Source organism: Crocodylus siamensis, chromosome 4 (genome assembly GCF_052110815.1).
Source record: "Crocodylus siamensis isolate JL-2025a chromosome 4, ASM5211081v1, whole genome shotgun sequence".
NCBI lineage: Eukaryota > Metazoa > Chordata > Crocodylia > Crocodylidae > Crocodylus > Crocodylus siamensis.
This window is the reverse complement of record NC_143398.1, coordinates 92657435-92678797: the sequence shown is the minus strand read 5'-3', so window position 1 is coordinate 92678797 and position 21363 is coordinate 92657435. Positions and strand designations below refer to the sequence as shown.

Here is a 21363-nt window from a genome sequence, read left to right as displayed (position 1 = left end):
CAACAATGTGTTATGCAATAGTCCAGGCTCCTTTGCCACTTCTCAAATAGGTGTGAACTTTTCAATCCAAACATGACCTGAAAAAGGTAGAGCTCCTTGTCAGCCCAGCTCCACTGCTATAGGAGAAAAACAACGGTGAAAACTAAGTTGAAATAGCCATAGTGATGGAACTGCTGAGAACTGGAACTATTCTCCCTTTGTGGAAGAAGGGAAGCATTTTTGACACTAGTTAAAAATCAAGACCCAGCACAACTAGTTTGCTGATAAAGTGATTTATTTTTTTCCCCCAAGTATGTAAAGATCTTGGGGACTTCAACTGTGTGAGAGTCTGTCCACACAGTATACTCACTTAATCCACATTGTGCAAAAACCAACATGATTGACAAATGTAACTGGCATATCAAAAAAGCCATAATTTTCTTAAAACATGTAAAATTTTGCTAGAAATAAAGCATTCAGCTCTTGTCCACATATTTACCAGTTTTCCAGTTTCATTTCAGGTACAAGACTGAAGTTTTCTAACTTCAGCTTCTCAATACATTGAAGCCAATTTTTTTCCTACAGCAGAACACATTAGATAGATGATCAGACATACAGGAAAGGCAGTCTGCAGTGTTAGTTTTGTTTAAGTAGTGTGCCACAGCCTTTTAAAGAAGTTGGTCACTGATCCACTTTCAAATCTTTGCCCACCAGCATTGAAGTCACTGGGTGCATGAAGGCTCTATGCTGTTGAAATGTGCTGATGGCTTGATCTTGGGACTTATCAAAGTTGTAGAGGTCTCTGAAAGAAATATTGTTAGACAAGCATGACCATGAAGCTGATTGCATCTGTATGTCCATGAGAAAACTGTATTCTTTCACTGAAATCTTAATATTCAGAGGTATATTTGAATAAATTTAATTTCTACATGAGATGTATATGCATGCATATTTTATATGCGCACCATCCCCTCCATGCACCCATCATATTTTGCAGGCATACCACCCCCACATCAAATAAGTCATTAACCTTGTTTTGGGAAAAGCAAAATGAAGGGGGAAAAAAGGAAGATTTTTCCAGAGTTACTAGGCTCTGTCCCTGCTGTTCGTGGCCATCTTCAGCCTACTTACCCCTCCCTTACCTGCTCAAGGAAAAGCTAGTTTTAAACCTTTCACAGCTGAATTGTCAGCAGCTTTTGGCCAATCAGCCAAAATTTAAAACTGCAGCTGTTGCTGAAGACTGGACACCAAGGACAGATACAAGTCCTTGGTGTCCAGCTTTGAAAAAAGCTAAAAACAGTCTGCACGGCTATGAAATAGGAGAAGATAGACCAGGAATAGCTAAACTAAGCTAAGAAAGTCTAGCTTGATTAATGAAACATCAATATCCTAAAAAAGGAGAGGGCTTATTAACACCTACTAAGCAAAGAGTAAATTAGCAGGAATCAAGTAGATTTGAATAAGCCATGAACTCAATTGATTCTCCCCGGTCTGCCTGAATGGAAATGCCACTGGGCAAAACATCAACTTCGCCGCTTAAGACATGCACCCCATTTTGGAAGGCTATTTTTTGGCAGTAAAAGTGTGTATGGTATGAAAGTAAATATGGTATACAAATTTTAATAGAACCAAGGAGGCTTAGATTACACAGTGGAAAGCCAGTAGAGATATTCATATATAAAGTACACAGAAAATTGTAGACTAAAATCACCTCCTTTAGAAGGATGCATAACATACTCAGATATTGATGTGTTCACCATGAAGTATACATTTGCAAGTTCTGAAAATCAGTCTTACCTGAACAACGGTCGAGTAAATTTCATCCGGCCTTGTTCTGTAGCCATTTTTAAAGCCAAAGGAATGGCTTCTTCCCATTTGGCTTGGATACAAAGGCGTAACCATCTGAAAAAATATATATACTTAGATGTGTATTTCTCTTTTCTTTTAATTTGCAAGTTATTTCAAATGTATGCATTCTTTGCTAATACCAACCAATGCCGTGCTTCTTACACCATCACCTGAATGAAGACCTAAACACCAACCAGTATAGTGCTCCTTATACCATCATGTGAACAAAGACCTAACATTTCCAATACATCCTTTATGCTTATAATGAAATTGAACTTTTTTTCTATAGTTCGGTTATGATTACCTCCAAGCTGTCCCATATCAAGTTGGGGGATTATTACTTTTGCAATGATGTATTTATTGGTATTACAATAGTACCCTGATGCCACTAGTCAGGATTAGAGTCTCATTATATAGCATACTGCATTTCAGACAGAAAACCGCATCAAAGAATGCTGGCAAGCTCATCTACTTTGCTATATAAGTGAAGTCAAGGGGAAAAAAATCAATATTGATACAGGAATTGGTAACTACATTCTGTCTTAAAATTCTACAGTCTGTATCAATTGCAAGTTGCAAAAGGATTGCAGAATACACAAATTAAACATAAAGGTATGATTGTTAAAATACTTTGCCACTGTACCACAAACAGTGATGTTTAGTAGCAAAAAGCTACTTTAAAAGATAAATTACAACACTCTTGAAAATAAACAGGCAGTTAGAATTCCAATGAAACAAGTCGTAAGGCAGCATAAATGTAAAAGAGTAATTTCGGGTGATACTAATATTGCCAAACTAGAATTAAGGAGAGGAAAAGAGGCTGTACACAAACTAACACCCTCACTCATTCACCATTAACATTTCTGTCATTTGAAAGATTGGGAGCTTTTTTGGGAGAACTCACACAACTGGACATTTACAAACAATTGGGGTAAAACACCTAGTGTTGCAAGACACTCAGTAGCAGGGGAATGGATTCAGTAGTGACCTAAGAGGTGCTACTCATTGATAATTTCTAACGGTCTAGGCAGGTAATAACTGCATGGGCATCAAAGGCTAAGGATATAAATGTTTATGGTCCAACGGTTAATAGTTACATCTGCATGATCCCCTAGTGACAAGAGTGCAGCAGAACCACTACAACTTTAACCCTGTTTCAAAGTCAACTTTAATCCCATTTTCATTACAGGATCACGCAGAAGTAATGGTTAGCTCATGATGTGCACTCCCAAGCACCAGCTGTCCCTCCTCTTTTAAAAAGATACATTAATCAATGCCCTCAAATTCTGTATGAAATGAATAATGAATTTAGGAAGCACTGTTCTTCCCCCCAACCCCACCTCAAACACTTTTCATGAAGGAATTTCCAGGTTATAACTAATCAACTGACCTGAATCTTATTTCAGAATTGTTTACAGCATTAAAGTTGTAAACTTCCTGCATTCTCTTTACATGTGACACTGGAAGAGGTGCCTAAAAAACAATTGGAAGGTTAGAAGAAGCGAGGTAGGTTTTAATTCATGTTTCATAAGAGAAAGCAAGACCCAGAAAGACAACTTTAACTCAGAGAGACTTTTAAACCAGAAGGTTTTATTAACGACCAAAACTTACATTTGCTTCATGCATTCCATGAAGCACAAATAAATAAGGGGCAAGGAACATGGAACTTATGCAATGTTAGAACTGATCCAGCAAAGGGCCCTGAACAAAGAGCATTTTGGTTCAGTTGTATTTTAAGGTGATTCATGGGATACAAAGGCTAATTGGAGAGAAATCCAATCACGTTTCTAATTTTGCTTCTGTCAAGTTTGCTTCCCTAAACACTACTAGTGCTGTTTACCAGAGGCAAAAAAAGCCAGTTGCAGATTGGAGGTCCCCATGCTAGGGATGGAAATTTATTTTTAACAAGTCTCAAGCGTGGTGAAACCTAGTCACTTGTGGACTCTACAATACATGCCTGTATTGTATTTCACCTGGTCAGAATGAGACTTGATCCAAACCTGCCCTTACCTCCAGAAGGAGCAGTGCCAGGAACTCAATCAACTGATGGGAGGACAGTTCTTTCACGTCTGCTGAACTGAAGGATCTCAAATCACTTTCTGTGGCCTAAGCAAGCAAAATCAGGGAAATTTATTTGGAAGAAAAGGGGCAAAAAAAGTTTGTCTACTTTTGCTTTGGGGCATACGCGTTTTAAATTTTAAACCATTTCATTTAAAAAAGTTGCTTTACAAAATATAAAACTCTAGGATGACAGAAAAAACAATGAATCCTAAGAAGAGAAGCTGTGGGATCAGGCCCGTAGGCTAGTGTTTAGTTTTCACCACTTTGTTTTCTAAGTATCTTTAACAGGAGACTTTAGAAGCTCATGAAAAGCAGGTAAAAATCCAAGTCCAGCAATTGTATTGAACATTTTTCTCTTATTAAAGATTTTCGCTGAGGAAAAAAAAGTATACAGTATGAACAAACCATGACACTGACAAAAATAAGAATATCACACAAAATTCATTACTGATTTTGTGCCCTTTCTGGCAAAACTAAAAGCAAATCACAACATATCACTGATCACTTGATATTTTCTTTACTTCATTTTATAGTAGAATGCCCACATGATAAAGAAGGAACAGCACTGCTACTTGGATATAGTGGATATTGCCATTACTTGGGCATTTTTCTCTCAAAAGTCAATTTTTAAAAACTCAAACTCACAGGGATGTTTGAGAGAGGATTTTCCCATGTGCATATTGATACACAATATATGCAACCAAGTTCACAGTTTACAAATGCAATACACTTTTCCATGCTCAAAAAGCTGCAGCAATTCCAGAGAACCCTGTGTGAAAATTTAGCTTTTGAACCGATGCAGAAATCCTGATCCCATTGCCATGCATGTATTCTATCAAGTAATGGGGGTATTTTTTTTTTTTTTTTTAAAAAAAAGGTTTATCTAGATTTAAGATGCAGGGGTCCTTAACAACTCACTTTAATCCATTTTTGGCTCAAGGCAACACAAGCATTTGATAGTGTCATATCATATCTGATAAAAGATGAAAAAAAAGAATAATATTTCAGGCGAAGAACTCCTGTGCATTTTTCAGACACTGTTGTACAAATAATAAAAAATTGGTTATACACACATACATTATAAGCCAGCTGGTATCACAATGCAATTTACAAAACATCTGCCACCATGGAAATGCATTTCCATGCTCTAATTCTTCACAATAACTCCCTTCTTCATGACAGAAATCACAAATGTTTTGAACATTGATACTGCCCATACACTTCTGTCCCAAGGCTGATCAAGAGCTTCAGAATAAACAAACATATAGTCATTTGGAAAATTCTTGCAGAATTTTCTAAAGGGTGTTGGAGGGGGGGAAAACCTTTGACATTTTTCAATGTCCTATAGCAATTTTCAAAGCTAGATAGGTTCTTCACCCAAAAAGTTATCAGAATTTTTTTCATACATGGAAGACTTTCGGAACTATTTTTTCTGATAAAGGTTTTCCTGAAATATTTACAGACAGCTTTGGTACATGTTTTTGGAATATTTAATAGCTTTTTGGGAAGAAGGTAAGAATTGGAGAGTGAAAGAGGAAACAAAAGAACCATCCTTACTTTGGTTTCACTGATGGCATGCCAGGGGTGTTCATCCATGCATTCCAGTCAACTTTATCAAGAATGTCCACCTAAAAGCAATGCAGACCCTTCCTCAGTTCTTTGTCTAATCTTTAGACAAAACAGCTTGCAGTATGAAAATTAGTTTTGATTTTTAGTTATGGTCTGTAATACCAATTTGATCAGGGAGTAATACCTACATAGCTTGCTTGTAAACAATAGCATCTCTTGAAAAAATGAGATCATACACTAAATCATTTTATATTCTCTATACTGGATATGAAGAGGTACAGAAAGGTTAAATTCTGTTCCAACTTCATGCATTTACATGGCTACATAAATTTTAGGCCTCATGCAAAGAATGTCTTAAGTGCATATAGCTGCCTTTGCCTTTCAGAATATGCTCAGTAGGCTACACTATGGCTGCATAGGTAGGCCAAGGGAACAAAATGATCCAGGCACATGCATATCACAAGTCCCAAATCTGTAGTTCCAGAAAAAACTAGTTACATGGTATGATGTTAGCAGCCCTCTTACGTTTTAGCCAAATAATTTAGTGGCTAGGGCACTCCCTGGGAGCAGGAGGACCAGGTTCTAGCACCACCCTGCCTCCAGATCTCTCCTAGATGGGTTTTGAATTTGCATCTCTTACTTCCCAGCAAAGTGCTCTAACTACCAGGCCACAGGCTCTCAGCTGGAGCCCTGGCTTTTCTCCTACTGGCAGCCAGAGGGTGGCTCAGCAGGATGCACACTACAGAGAAGGCACGGGTCTGGCGCTCTAGCTCACGCCTCAGTGGGGCAGAAACTATTCCAGTACTGTTTATCCGTCTTATCCAATGAATATCAAATGCAAGCTTCAAGATGTGAGCTGGAGAATGTTCAAGGTAATATCTAGTCCATGGCCTGGTTGTTAGAAGTGTTCTGCCAGGAAGCAAGAAACAAGTTCATATCTAGGTTACCGAGCTAAAAGATGACAGCACCCTCCTCTTCACTTCCTGTAGGTACGTATGCAAGGCAATCCTATTCCACTACAGGTAAAAACAGAATCCAAAGCATACGTCAGTGCCAAAATAGCTATTACACAACTACAGAAGTGCCATTTGGTATAGGAATGTGAAAACTGGATTTAGCCAATAAGTGAGGAGACACCTCTTTAGGAAGGGAGTTATTCTATACACAATAGAACCTGGATCATTTTTATGCTGACCTGCCCCACCCCTCTCCCATCCCCTCCGGGTCTCCTGCCAGTCTGGGCTGCTCCAATTAGGCTCCACATGCAGTGCACAAATAAACTCCAGAGCTCAATGTTAAAACAGAGTGCCCGGGAGCAAAAAACTCAGGAGCAATAAGCTCTGGAGTTTATTTGTGAGCATTAGTTGCATGTGTAGATGTGCCCACTGTGAAGTAAGTACACACTGATGACATATCTGCTGCAGCTTTTTATTTACTTTGCTTCTCCACTCAGCTGGAGCACAGCCATGATTTTGTGCAGCTTTTTGTTACATTTCTGTACAAGTCCCCAGTTACTTTGCAATGGGCAGGCGAACCTAACCCTGCAAAGTATCTGGACTCTTTTATATCAGTATTTTACTCTGACTACATGCAGTATCCCATCCTCAGTTTCCTTTACTATGCCATGTATTCCTTCCGCTTCACACAGCTGCAGATGAAATCAGTCTTAAGTATTATCCAACCTTATCCTTGAAGTAGGAATACAAGAAGTTCTTCCAATCCTCAGTTACAATGCTCTTATAGGCAAATTGCTGTATATAGGCCTTCAAGAAGCCAATGAAGACATCTAATGGTGGGGGAAAAAAAGTTTCCATGAACAAAACTAGCATTTGAAAACAAAATAAAATGTGTTTAAAATATTCCCTGGATCATCACAGCTCTAACACGCCTACCCTACTAAAATAGAATAAATACCCACCTGGTCCTCCAAGAAGTTGTTCAAGGTAAAAGAGCAAAGCAAAGCCTTTCTCATATGGAACAGAAGAATATGCAACATCAGTATCTACTTCATTCAGATCAAGGACCAGGTTAGTGAAAGGGTTTTTCTCTCCAAGGGTATTTATCTGTAACAATATTATAAACAAGTGTTCACCAAGAGACACTTCAAAACCAACAGTGACTTGCAATCTTCTATCCAAGACGAAACCCACAGCGCTTTGGAGCTCTCCGCTCCATTTTTCATACTCTACTTACTTCAGGGAACTGACATAGTTAACAATTATATGGCATCAAATGATCCCGATTTAAACTATTAGGATGCAAACGTTACATCTGCATGCTTCTACAGATTAACCCTGTTTCATTTACGGTTAAAGTTACAGTGATTTAGCTCACTTGTATGGCTATAGGAGCATGCAGAAGACATCTGACCCACCGTAATGCTGCTCCCAGCCAAAAGCTACCACTTTTAACCCCTTCAAAAGTTAAAAGGGAAGGAATGTTAGTCCACAGCCTCAGACTCTGCAAGACCCAACCTGTCATCCTGGAACTGCAAATAAAGCTTACTTACACTTTCCAAAAAGAAGGCTCTCTGTTCCATCCAAATGAACCATTAAGCTTAATCAAACATTTATGTTTGAAAAGTCAAGTCATGCTACACCAAGGCCATGTGCAGACATTTGTTTTCTACCAGGAAAATCACTGGTAGTGCCCAAAAGCTGCAAAGAGACAGCCAAGGGGAACTGCTAGCCTGCAGCGGAGTATTAACCCAGGGTTGGAAGAATTTTGTTTTACAGCTGCGAGTCTGGTGCTTATACTTTGGTTAGATCTACCAGAGAAGCAACTTGTGGATATAGAGATGGAAGTGCCCATGGACAGAGGTGTTTTAGTGTGCTCCCCTTGTGGTAAGCACCAAGGGTCTTGGCCCTAAGGCAGAGGGGCAGAGGCTCTCAAGGTGCAGGTGGACCCCCGCCAAAAAGGGGGACTGCTGTCAGGGCAAGGCTGAAGCCCAGAGACTGAGGTCTTGAACAGCAGGCCCAGGCAAATCGTGTGACCAGAGAGGAAGAAGGGGATGAGGCTGTGATAGATGAGACCCCAACAAGTACCTCAGAAGTCTACGGGAATATCCCCTTAAAGTGGAAGTACTGTGAGAAGACAAAATGGCTCCAGCAGTGGCTGGTCAGGACAGACAGAGCAATCTACCTCGTGAAGTGACTACTGACCTTCAAGAATCCTTCCCCATCATAAACAAAGGCATGGCAAGCAAGTGACTGGAAATAAATGGGGGTTGGGAAGAAATGGGCATGCGGGTGGATCCCCATGGGTCCTACGCATTGTTCCAACAGAACAGAGATACTCATCCACAAATGGGGAGGGTTTAAGGGCACTCATAATTTAGGGACACGTGTTAAACAACTCAACTTCAATGACAACTCTGCTTAACCATGAAGATACGACAGAAATGATTTACCGTATTTTGCAGTTCTCTCCAACCGCCCAGAGCTTGGAAATGCCTGAACTGTTCACCAAACAGCCGTCCACCAATCCTGCGTTCCAAGTACACAGTGTGTCCCTCATTTAGCCTAAGAATTTATCCAGAATATTAGTGTGTGTGCAATGCCAAAAAGCACTTCCTTGATTTTTTTATAGGTGACATTATAGCCATTAAAAAAACCGCAGTATTATACCTACCAAAAATGATCCCAAGTTTTGTTTGTCACCAGGTTTCCTGTCCAGCTATGGGAGATTTCATGAGCAATAACCTGAAATGCAAATAACTGTATCAAAAGTAGATCACAGACTTCCCTGAGGAGTGTGCACAGTAAAATCCCCACAGAAAAAACAAATCATAATGTGATTCATTTAACTAACGAATATTTTTAAATGTACTTGTCTACACAAATGTGGGAAACAAGAAGGGGCTTCCCTGTTGTTTCTTTTTTCTATGCTGCCTGGAATTCCCTGAATGATCCTGCAGTTTTTCCCATTCTATAACTTTACACACAAAATGAGGGGGAACATTGATCAAAATACCAGAAAGAGTATTTTGAATACTGCTATGTAAAATGTAACTTGAAGTAACATACCATGATATACTTACATTTGATAGAGATTTGTCCCCTGCCTAAAACAGAAAGACAATTTAGAATGTATTTGCTATCAAGTTCAACTCAAAATTCATACACTAGAGACATATTTCACATTCAGATCTCTGCCTCTGATAAAAGTCAAGAACATCTTATGGGTCTTTCAGAAGATATCCAAGACCTATGAATTTCTGGATTAATACTGGAATAAGTACTGAAACAATATATGTCAGACTTACCAATAGAGTTGGAGTCACGAAAGTAAGACAAGGGTTCTCCATGCCACCATAAGGAAAAGAAGGTGGTAAAACTAGCAAGTCATACTGCTCCCACACATAAGGCCCTACCAAATCCTCTGCTATTTTCAACATGTCTTCAGTCTGAAATACAAGTTCACATTGGTTTCTAGTGAGGCTTCTCTAATTACAAATAGTAAATAAAAACTATAAGCTATTAATCCACACACAAGGCTCTCAAGGACATCTTAGATAGCTTCACACACCAACTACTGCATGATTGCACTATATCACTTCTGTAGTAAGTTTGGCAGTTGCTTTGCATTCCATTAAGAGGATAAGGGATTAAATAAAAAAAGACTTACAAAATGGAAAAAATGGACTGTTATTTCAATACCGTATAAAACAGCAGGACAATCAGCAAAATCTATGTAACTGACCTCAGTAAATTCATAAGCAGATTTATCCACCAGCTCCTTTTCAGCCCACACCAATGTCCTTGGACCAATTTTCCTGTTGAAATACAGAATTCAGTTAGATGGTGATATCCAATGTTTCTGTGAGGACAATCTTGGGAAACTCAGCTTCCCTCATGTTCACTTGTCACTGTATATGTGAGAATGCAGAGTAAGGGGAGAAGAAGAATGATTTGCTTAAGTAACAAGTATGAAGTTACAGACTTGAATTCTCTAGTCTCCAAAACAAGACAGAGGCAGAAGTCAATTCCAGCCACATCACTTGTTCACATGTTACCTTTTTCCTCTTACAGAAAGGTGGAAGTTTATTAGCATTGTCTTACGCTGTGGCTAGACTCAAGACATTTTAATCTACCTGAAGACTTCAAGAATGACCAATCCATTCAGCAGTACACCAAATAATTATTAGGAGAATCTTGATAGTATTTCACTAACCATTTGTCCAAGAGGTTTTTTAAAAAACTGAATGAGTCCAAATAATGTCAAGACTGAAGTTTCCTAGATCTTTTTATAATAGATACCATATCTACTCACCTGCTTTCCAAAGCCCCAACAACTAAAGCGATCAAGTAGCTGGGTATTGGAACCTAAAAGAAATAAAAAGTTGTAAATCATCAAAACTATAAATCATCTAGGTAATCAAAGGAAGACATTACATGAGCATAATTATACATACAATTTCTTCACAACTTTCCAATTCCCTTTGCATTAACTCATAGGCTGTGGTTTTGCTGCCGGATATGGCCGCTATTGGTGATATTATAAAGCTCTCTATACAACTGAGTTTTAGGGATAGCAGAATCCATATTCATTTTATATTGCAACCATTTCCCCATATGCTATAAAAACAGCAGCAAATCTGGGAACCTCTGACATATGTTAAAAGAGCCACATATCCACTCCCACGGTTCCCTGTACATTGTCTGGTTCCATTTGTTTTTGAATCAGGACTTCAGGGGACCCAACTGGGACAACAGACATCTGTATACCAAGCTCAATAATGCAAGAGGTAATAGTGGGTTTATGAAAAGCCAAGTTGTAGATCATCTCATCTCCAGTTACAGCTCAAACAATAAGAGGAACCTAGGGCTTTGATGAGTACAAAAGCACCAGACTGAGTTTTCCTGTCCTCACTCACAGTGAAGTTACACGTTTCACTTAGAACATACGTTAAATTTAGAGTGTTCTGTGAGCAGTCTCAAGTTAACGGTTAATACCATTTCTTCCCTGAGCAGCTCTGACTTCCCACTAGAGGGCTGTTGAGCTCTGGTGGAGGGGAGGGGCTGGGAATAATGCATCCTGGGCTCCTGGAAGACTGCAAATTGCTTGTTTTATCTCTGTGAAACACACCTAAGTTATTCTAACATGAGCTAAGTAGTACAGCCCAGAGTTAACCCCCACCTAAAGTGGCATACCTGAGAAGCTCAGAGGGCACTTAACGAGGGGTAATGATCTTTAACAGGTGGACACTTGCATTTCAAGTGCCTTTAGTCTAAGTGTAATGTGTACCTTCACCCTTAACACAATTAATAATGGACGTAAGCAATGCGAGTTGAACCTGACTATCTGGGAGAGTCCCCGTGATGTTTTGCTCAGCTTATGCAAGGATTTTGCAGTTCAACAGGGTGACTAATACACAAGAATTAAGCCCAGAATGATGCTGTCCTGGAATCACACATAAAAGGGCATACCTACATTCAACCAATGCTTGTTATTACAAGGAAGACTGGAGGCTTTAACCATTGCTAAATCAAGAACTGTTGGGGTTTTGTTGCTATTTTGCATTTAACAGGGAGGGGTTTAAGATAAATCAGCTCACTATCCCAGGCATTGAGTAATGCCAACCCTCATAACCAGTTCCTCACATGTGCCAAAGTCCAGGACTGCATAGTTCAGGGTATAACAGAGCTGTCGCTTTGAAAGGAAATTTGGAGTAGCTGACACAGGAGAGCTCATGAAGTAAAGTGCTGCCATAAGCACCTCTAGCCAACACTGAAAACCCATTTGTACAACCCCATTCCAGTGAAATGAAGCAGCTCATCCATCTCATAAGGCTCTCAGCTTCATAGGACAAAGTCAGCCTCCTCCATAATATTATGCTAACACAACCCTCCCAGTCTCCTCTCCTCTCTTAGTTCTCCCCATGATATTCCTCCTCCCTCTAACTATTCCAAAAAGCAGGAACGCCATCCCTTTCAGTTTCTTACGATGGGGGAAGGAGGGACCTTTTTCATGTGCCCCATATTCATAACCTGGAAGAGAACTGTACCTTTTAAGCCACCTAAGCATTGCTGGATACAAGAGCTCTAGGTGTTTTGGTATGTGTTCAGTATTGAATTCCTGTTTTGCACTAAGACAGACTTAGCTGTTTTATTGCTGTTATATGTTTTTAACCAAATTTATTTTTAAGTGATACAGTTTCATTGGAACGTGCCCTTAAACCCAAAGGGTAGCACAGGTTTATTCCCCCAAAGCATGCTATTTTGATTAAAATTAAGCTCTCTAGTTTTACTTGCTGGCTTCTTAAAACAAAAATCACAGAAATGTAGGGCCAGAAGGAACATCAAGAGATCACTTACTCCACCCGTTCAGCAGTGATTCAGGATAAACATATTTATATCATGCCCAACAAAAAAAGTTTATCACCCATTCTTGTAAACCTCCAAAGGAGATTCAATACCCTGCATGCATGTTCTGTTCTAGGGCTTAAAACAGTGGTCACCAACCTGGGGATCCCAATCTACGGGTACATCCCAGAGTCTCTTTTGGTAGATCCTGAGCTGGGGGGGACAGCTGGGCATGCGCAGATGGTCAATCTGTGGGGGAGGGAAGGGATGGGGGCCAGATGAAGGCCCCTGTGGTGAGTGGCTGACCATGTGGCCCAGCCAGGAGCAGGGAAAGGTAAGTGAGGCCCCAGCCTGGGCAGGTGGTGGGAGGTTTGGAACCCCCGGGGGCTCCTCCAAGGGCGCAAGAGGGGTGGGGGCTCTGTGCCTCGACCCCCATTGCAAGCCAGCCACATGCGGGTGCAGCTCCATTCAGCAGTGGGGACTCACATGGGGGCAGCCCCAGCCCAGCTGGGTCTGGGAAGATTTGGTCATTCAGGGGTGCGTGTGGGGGCTTCCCACTACTGGGAACAACTTGGCGAGGCCCGTGCCCCCGCACACCTGTGCTCAGGTTGCAGCGGGCAGCCTGCAGCAGCAGCCACCTCATCCCAAGCCCCACCCCCACGCACCCCTGGACCACGGAGACTTTCAGACCTGGCTGAACCGGGGCCTGACACCACATTCCTTTGGCTGCCGGACGGGTGCAGCTCAGCGCAGCTACTGCACAGAAGTGGGATCAGGCCCCAGCCCAGCCAGGTCTGGGACACTCTGCAGTTGAGGGGCACGTGGGGAAAGGGGGATGGTGCAGGGCAGGGTGGGCCATGGGGTAGCTGGGCAGGGCAGGCATGCGGTAGATCCTGGGGTACCCTTTAGTTCCAAAAAGTGATCTTCACCATAAAAAGTTTGGAGACCACTGGCTTAAATCAACCTTACAATTTGTAGGCTATATGTTTTGAAAATCCTAAGCCATTTTTGCTACAAATTAAGCTGTTTTCTTACCCTTCCTCCAAAGGACATGAACAAAACTTTATTATCATCTTTAAAAACAGCTTTTAATAATGCAAAACTTACATTCCTTCTTCATATTTTTTTTCTAGAAAAAACAAATCCAATTCCTTCACAGCACCTTTACATATTGTGTTTTTTAAACTTTATACAATGCTTGTTACTCTCCTTCCTTCTCTCCTCTCTCTAGTCTGTATACATCTTTCTTAAAATATGTGCCTAAAACCAGGCACAGTAGTCCTCATAAGGCTGTACCAGTGCCAAATAGGGTGGGGAAAATTACTTCACATCCTGCATAAGAAATTACTCTTCATAGATCCCAGAATAAGAACTGTTTTTTCTATTTTGTCTGTCCAGCAGCATGTTAGCGACTAACTTTCACTGAGTTTACTGGATTATCCACTAGACTTTTGTTCTTACCTTTTGACTGAAACGGTATATCTTCCTATTGACATCCTCTGGGTCAGGCATCTCTCCATCACGCTTAGCACTCATAAGAGCCACTAGGTCTTTAGGAACAGATACCTAACAAAGTCAAAGGAAATATTCAAGTATGGGAAAGGTTAATTAGCACAACAAGTGATGCTATTTTTCTTAACAGCTGGCTACCCTCATGTAATAATGAATGCTGGAAACAAGGAGGGACCCCAGGTAGACTTATTTTATTTTTTTGTTAATTTTGCCCTAAGATTCAGGTTGTAATGAAAATGAGATGGGAAGAAATTAATGCTTCACCTCCCTAAGAAGATACTTTGTCAGGCAAAGGAGTTGCTTTTAAGAGATAAAAATCTATTTCCTTCAGATTTTCAATTCACTGTCACAAGGTACTCATAGGTTTACTGGTTCAAAAAGAAAAAAAAATGACCACTCTATCCACAGCCAGCCAGCCTTGTATATTATTTAAGGGACACAATCAACTGAAAGCCATATAACATCGCTCAAGGATTCAAAAGTCAATTCTACTCCATATTAATATTTGTGATTTCACAATGTGATTTTTCCAAGGCCTGAGCAACTCCCCCCTGAGGCCTTGATAAAAGTTAAGAAATATGAAGTCAGATTCAAGACAGAACACTTCATATGGAAAAGCGACACTGTGCACCATGGCTCACAAAAACACATTTAGGAAAAGAAAAAACATGAGAAAACTTCTGCATGACCAGTTTTACTCAGTGGCTTTTAAGAGTCCCAAAACAAGGATGGAACAGAATTATATTTAAAAGTCCAAATCCATTAAAAAGCCAACTTTTGGGATGCTTATACCATGATTTGATGTAGATATGAAATATGCAAGTTGGTTTCCAACTTTACACAAAGTTATCCACATTTTTTAACACAAGGACTCAATTTTTGACATTACATATGAAATGAGATTTCTGCTTCTGCAGCAGTCCCATGCCCTGTATCACAACTGTAAACAAGATACCTGCTAATACATATTCTTTAAGAGCCTGTGCCTCCACTGTACCTCAGCAAAGAGACTCTCCCTACAAAGGAGGGTCCCATCTCTACTAGGCCTATAATGATATATGGAGGGAAGGTCAATAAAGACATCTCATTCTCGTAAAAGTTAGAAAAATGCCACAAAGGAAACAAACAGCTTTCAGCTGTAGCAGGAAAAATCTGTAATTCCTTGTTCTTAGAATGGACCATATTTTGCAGTCTCCGTATATGAAATGTTTGAATAATAGAATTGCAGAGAGTGTTTACAGACTACTGCTACCTAGTTTATACACCTTAAAGATAACCATTAGGTTAAGTAAAAAGCCCAAAGCATTACATCTTAATTGCAGCGCAGACTGAAGAATTACTTTAGCAAGCCACTATCTGAGTAGCCTGAAAAGCATCAACATCTCGATCATACAAAACCTGCCAATTACAAGAGACTTCCCCATTGTAGTTGCACTCTTTAATTCAACATGTATTACTTGAGTTCCTCTACCTCTGCATAGTATGTCATTTTCACAGAAGGTGTATCCTGGCAGGGAAGGAGAGCTCTGCAATGAGCAGCCTGGAAAAAAAATGACCACACTAAATTAAAAGTCACCAGCATTTTTATGTGCTGATTTTGTGATAAAGCACACATACATGCTAAGGAAGAGTGTTATAACATCTGCAGTAATATAAATAAAGATGAGCCCACAGCTCCCCTTTTTGGTGGCTTACACTTGTTTTCAGAACCCCAGACTTGCTACAGAAAATAATGGTATGGAAAAGATATTGATTTCAAGAGCAGAATTATGAAAGCAGTTTGGAGAGATAACAGCAGTTTTTGCAACTGTTGAATTTTACAACCTCTGATAAATGCCTTCATTTGTAGAGCACTTCAACTTTGGCCTTTGACACACGATTATAGTTTCATAGTTTCTAGGGTCGGAAGGAACCTGAGCAGATCATGTAGTCTGACCCCCTGCCATGGTAGGAAAGAATACTGGGGTCAAACGACCCCAGCAAGATGTTCATCTAACCTCCTCTTAAAAACCCCCAGGGTAGGAGCCTGCACCACTTCTCTTGGAAGTTGGTTCCAGATCCTAGCCGCCCTGACCGTGAAGTAGCGCCTCCTGATACCTAACCTAAACCTACCCTCTGCCAGCTTGTGACCGTTATTCCTGCCGGTGTTCGGGGGAACAGTGACTCCCCCAATGCCTCCTGATCCCCCCTGACTAGTTTGTAACAGGCCACAAGATCCCCCCTCAGCCTTCTCTTTTGGAGGCTGAACAGGTTCAGGTCCTGTAGCCTCTCCTCATAGGGCCTGCCCTGTGTCCCCTGATCATATGAGCTGCCCTCCTCTGGACCCTCTCCATGCTGTCCACATCCCTCTTGAAGTGTGGCGCCCAGAACTGGACGCAGTACTCCAACTGCGGCTTGACCAGTGCCACATAGAGGGGGAGGATCACCTCTTTGGACATGCTCGAGATGCATCTGTGGATGCATGACAAGGAGCGGCTGGCCTTCCTAACTGCCTCCCCACACTGCCGGCCCATGTTCATCTTGGAGTCAATGATGACCCCCAGATCCCTTTCCGCCCCCGTGCTGACAAGAGGGGAGTTCCCCAACCTGTAGGTATGGTGCTGGTTGTTCCTCCCAAGGTGCATCACCTTGCACTTGTCTGTGTTGAAACCCATCCTATTCTCGTCCGCCCACCGTTGCAACCTGTCTAGGTCTGATTGTAGCCTGTTGCATCCTTCCAATGTTCCCACATCCCCCCACATCTTAGTGTCATCAGCAAATTTGAACGGGGTGCTTTTTACCCCCTCGTCCAAATCACTGATGAAGAAGATGTTGAACAGTGCGGGCCCGAGGACCGAGCCCTGCGGAACCCCACTGCCCACGTCCTTCCAGGTTGAGAAGGACCCATCCACTACCACCCTCTGGGTGCGGCCCTCCAGCCAGTTGGCAACCCATTTGACTGTGTGGGTGTCTACACCATAGCCCCCCAGTTTCTTAATGAGAACGGGGTGAGAGACAGTGTCAAAAGCCTTCTGGAAGTCCAGGAAGACTATGTCCACTGCTACCCCTGCATCTAACGATCTGGTGATCTGATCGTAAAAGCCCACCAGGTTGGTCTGACATGACCTGCCACTGATGAACCCGTGTTGGTTGCCCCTAAGCATGCAGTCCCCTGCTGGCCCCTCCTGGATGTGTGCCAGCATAATTTTCTCAAACATAATTATAAATTGTGGACTTTCATTTGCTATCTTTAAGACAACCAGCTTCTTACAGGGAAAGCAATACACTGTTTTTTGTACTTCCTATTACTAAGGTATACAAAAAAAAAATAGGAGTCCTCCTAACCTGACACTGACTGAAGAGAAATGGATGCTTCTTCCCAGATGTTTGTTCCGGAGTAAACCACTGGAGTGCTGAAGATTTTGGGGAGGTTTCAAAAGTAACTTCCACAATTATATCTTGCCCCCTATATGAGTTAAAAACAGAATTAGGCATTTCTGACTTACCCCATGCATCAGAGCTGAATTCAAAGGAAAATCCTGTTTGAAAATATTGTAATACCAAGTTTTGCAGAACTTCCTCAGAAAAACTGAAGATATGGACAAGCTGTGTGTTAAAACTACCTTTTCCCTATGCTTATGATACAAGTGTACTAACAACTGCTAGGGTTTTTGGTTGTAGCCATGTTGCTCTAAGGACACAGACAGGCAAGGTTCTTTAAGCAGATGTGATATCTTTTCTTAGACCAGCTTAGTTGGAAAAAAGTTACTGGCAAGCTTTCAAGCACAGTCACCCTTCTTCAGGCAGAGGGAGTCTCTGCTGGTCATTCCTTGGAGTCTCAGACCAGCAGACTCCCTATGCCTGAAGAAGGGTAACTGCGCCCAGAAGCTTACCAAAAACTTTTTTCCAACTACTTAGTTGGGCTAATAAAAAGATACCACATCTACTCAAAGAACCTTGCCTGCCAACAACTACTAGATCTTTTTTCAAGTGTTTAATAACCCCAAGATAATTCTTCTTTTGCTGTCTTTATTAAATAGATATCCTTCATTCCACAACCCTAAGAGTTAAAAAACTGGATTACTTTTCTTGCAAGAGTCCTAGCAAAGTCTGTAACTTTCACATAATTGTTTGATGAACTATCTAAAACCTATTTACACTTCAGTAAGAAACCACAACAAGAAGCTGATAAAGCATGTTATGTATACACATGCCTTATTAAAAGAGGTGTTTTGCATTTTTAAAGTCAAAATATTTTAAACTTGTTAGTAAAATAGTGTCACATTTACTGAATCTACTTGAGGAAAAGCATGGTTATAAATTAAACTGGTACATAAACAAACAAACAAGCAAACAAACAGGATTAAAGAAAAAACGCCCCAATTTTATTCAACACATGGGATTTACCAACTCATTCCAAAAACAGACAAAGGGCATAACATGAAATCCCGAATCCAAAAGACAATTTGAATATGCCAGCTGAAGGGGAAAAAAAACCCATAGTCGTCACCAGTATATTGAGCAACTCATAACTGCTTTGTTATCTGAATGGTAGCTCACATATGTGACCCTCTCTTTGAATCAACAATAAATCATTAACCATAAAGTAGAACAACCTCTACTTAAAATCAAAGAAACTGAACATCTTGATAAGTCAGCCAGGTACACATCTAGTTTATAAGTGTGTGCACTTTGCAATACCACTAACAACAAAATAAAATGAATCTGAATCATTTTGAGGTGCACAAGTTAACTGCCAAATAAAACACATGTGCCTGCAGATCTTATTCCCTCCAGTTTAGTTACCCTCACATGCAAGGTTGTGTGTTAATACAGGCTTGTAAACTCCTTGGACCAAAACCTTCATCTCCTCATTGGCAACATGAAGTACCTAACTGGAATGATAAAATAGCCAGTTCTCTTACCAAAAAAAAGGCTAAAACAAGCAGTAAGCCAGCTAGTCCAGATAGTTTCTAGAAGGGTCTACTTATAGCAGGAAGTCAAAACGATCCTAAAATACCCACTTCTTTGTACTTCTCCGCATATCCATGGCACAGATAGTGACATCCCAACTACAAGACACATGGGACTTATTTTAAATCTGATCAATACTACTTTTGTTTAACAAGAAGTCGATATTGTGCAACACTTCTTTGTCTCCCATTTAAACTACCCATAAAACTAGATAAGACTGCTACTTCTGCAGTCCTCTGTACCCCTGCCAGCTGTGGAAGAAACCAACACTATGACTTCAGAGGTAATGACCAGTTTTGAAAATTTAACATCTTAAGAGTCAATGTAACCATTTACACATTATTCAACCATGGCTAGATTAGTATATGGAAGATGAGTTTTAGTTTGGCTAGATGATAAATCAAATAGAAAAGGGTCTCAATTGTCAAAGACACTGATAGTTTGGTAATAATTTTTTACTTAATGCTACATTTTAATCAGCTCATGTGTCATCAAGATGCCAAAAATTCCAGTTCAGATTCTTAGAGCTTTGCATTTCTACAGCTGTAGTTGATAAGCTTAACTTGCATACTCTGTACACACATTTCCAGCCGACTACAAAGGGAAACGAGGAGGTTTGTCAAGAATGCAAGATTAGCCCCCATAAAAGGAATATGAAGATCACAGCTCTCTGTACTGTTTTACTGATGTTGGCCAAAGGTCCTGAGCAATCCCTGCTTATCAAGTGCACAAGAGAAGCCTAGAGAATCAAGATTCAGAACTTAGATCTTGACAGAGACACTTTTCATTCCACTTACCTATTAAGAAAGAAGTTTAACAGCACAATTCTGAACAAAAGCAAACTTAAAAAAACCCAGCATGTTAGAAATTAGAGACAGTTATAAAGCACATAGCACAGCAAGAATAAGAATGCAATCACCTGTAAGTATAGTATATTGTAAAAACCATAATGCTTTGAATAAACAGCTTGGTAGGTCTGTTTTGCAGAATGTAGGTAACTGGTTTATATGACTTAACCAGAGGAGAATACAAACACATATATATGGATACCTTCTTAATTCAAAAGGAAGAGTAATTTCCAGTGGTGACCCTTTGAAACTGTGCCTTTTTCCAAGAACAAATTTTGCCTCCTCTCCATTAACGGTCACTTTATGGATCTGAAGGTCTTTTGTATCCAAAACCTGTAACCAAACAAGTGTTATGTACTGACTGCAAAATGTTTAAGCAACACTTCAAATTCATGACTGGAAATGTAACTGAAGAAATAACAGCAGATCTTTAAAGTGTATCTGCCCATGTCAAACATCTGTTATTTAAGTAAGTTACATACAGGACTTTGTGGAAGTCAGCGGCACCTTCATTTAGCTACATGAAGGGGGTCAGAGCCTCTGGTGCTGAATGTGGGTCTTGGATGGGACCCATGCCCTGCTGTGCTGTGTGCTGGACCTGCCCTGTATACGGCACAGGGAGCATGGGACCAGTCTGGTCTGTATTGTGGGCAGCGATGGCAGCAGTCCAGCACCGCACTGAACCAGCCTGGCAGGCTGAACCCAGCAGGCAGGCCCTGAGTGTGACCACTGCCCAGTGCTGCGCCCTCAGCACAGCCCGCAGTCCGACACGCCCGACATACCACGTACTGGAAAGACAAACAGCCAAGGAGCAACATTTCAGCCTGTCAATGCAAGGGTGGATCAAGAATTACACACACACGCACAGAGGACACACGGTTCACACACATACACCTCGCACACACACGGATCGCATGAATCTCACACACGAGTCACACGCGCGCAGGGGAAGCGCGGGCGCTACCAGGCAACGCAGCCCGTCGCGCTGACCGCGCAGGGTGAGGGCTGCATCCCCACGCAGGGTCCGGGCGGCGAAGTCTACGCGGCAACGCAGGCGCAGGTGCTGGGCGCGGCAAGCGTCGGGCGCGGCGAAGGCGCTCGCGTCCTGCTCTGCCATGGCTCCGGCTGCCACTGCCCCGGCCCGCGCGCGGCCCCATGGGAAGGAGATTTCGGCGCCCGCCTCCACAGGCCGAGAAAGGGGTGGTGCGAACTACAGAGCCCAGGGGGTAGTGCGAAATATCGCGCAAAGGCTGCTAGGATATAGCATTCATTAAGCAGGTCCCATCACC

The 21363-nt window shown here is 41.4% G+C and overlaps 1 protein-coding gene across 2 annotated transcripts; it reads right to left on the bottom strand.

Annotated features, from left to right (window-relative positions):
* Positions 1 to 256: 256 nt before the first annotated feature.
* On the bottom strand, positions 257 to 21234 carry LTA4H (leukotriene A4 hydrolase). 2 transcript variants are annotated; one of them, XM_090042874.1, is made up of 19 exons: positions 21039 to 21234; positions 20277 to 20407; positions 17598 to 17718; positions 15745 to 15813; positions 14223 to 14327; positions 10729 to 10781; positions 10159 to 10231; positions 9722 to 9862; positions 9497 to 9520; positions 9088 to 9158; positions 8867 to 8978; positions 7376 to 7520; positions 7140 to 7243; positions 5446 to 5516; positions 4807 to 4861; positions 3838 to 3933; positions 3218 to 3300; positions 1777 to 1881; positions 257 to 781 (listed from the first exon to the last, which is right to left on the bottom strand). In XM_090042874.1, the coding sequence occupies exons 1-19, from the start codon at positions 21189 to 21191 to the stop codon at positions 661 to 663; spliced, it is 1833 nt and encodes a 610-aa protein (XP_089899000.1). In that variant the 5' UTR covers positions 21192 to 21234; the 3' UTR covers positions 257 to 660. The 2 variants fall into 2 exon arrangements, with proteins under 2 accessions (XP_089899000.1, XP_089899001.1); XM_090042875.1 differs by having other exon boundaries at positions 21065 to 21216.
* Positions 21235 to 21363: the final 129 nt, after the last annotated feature.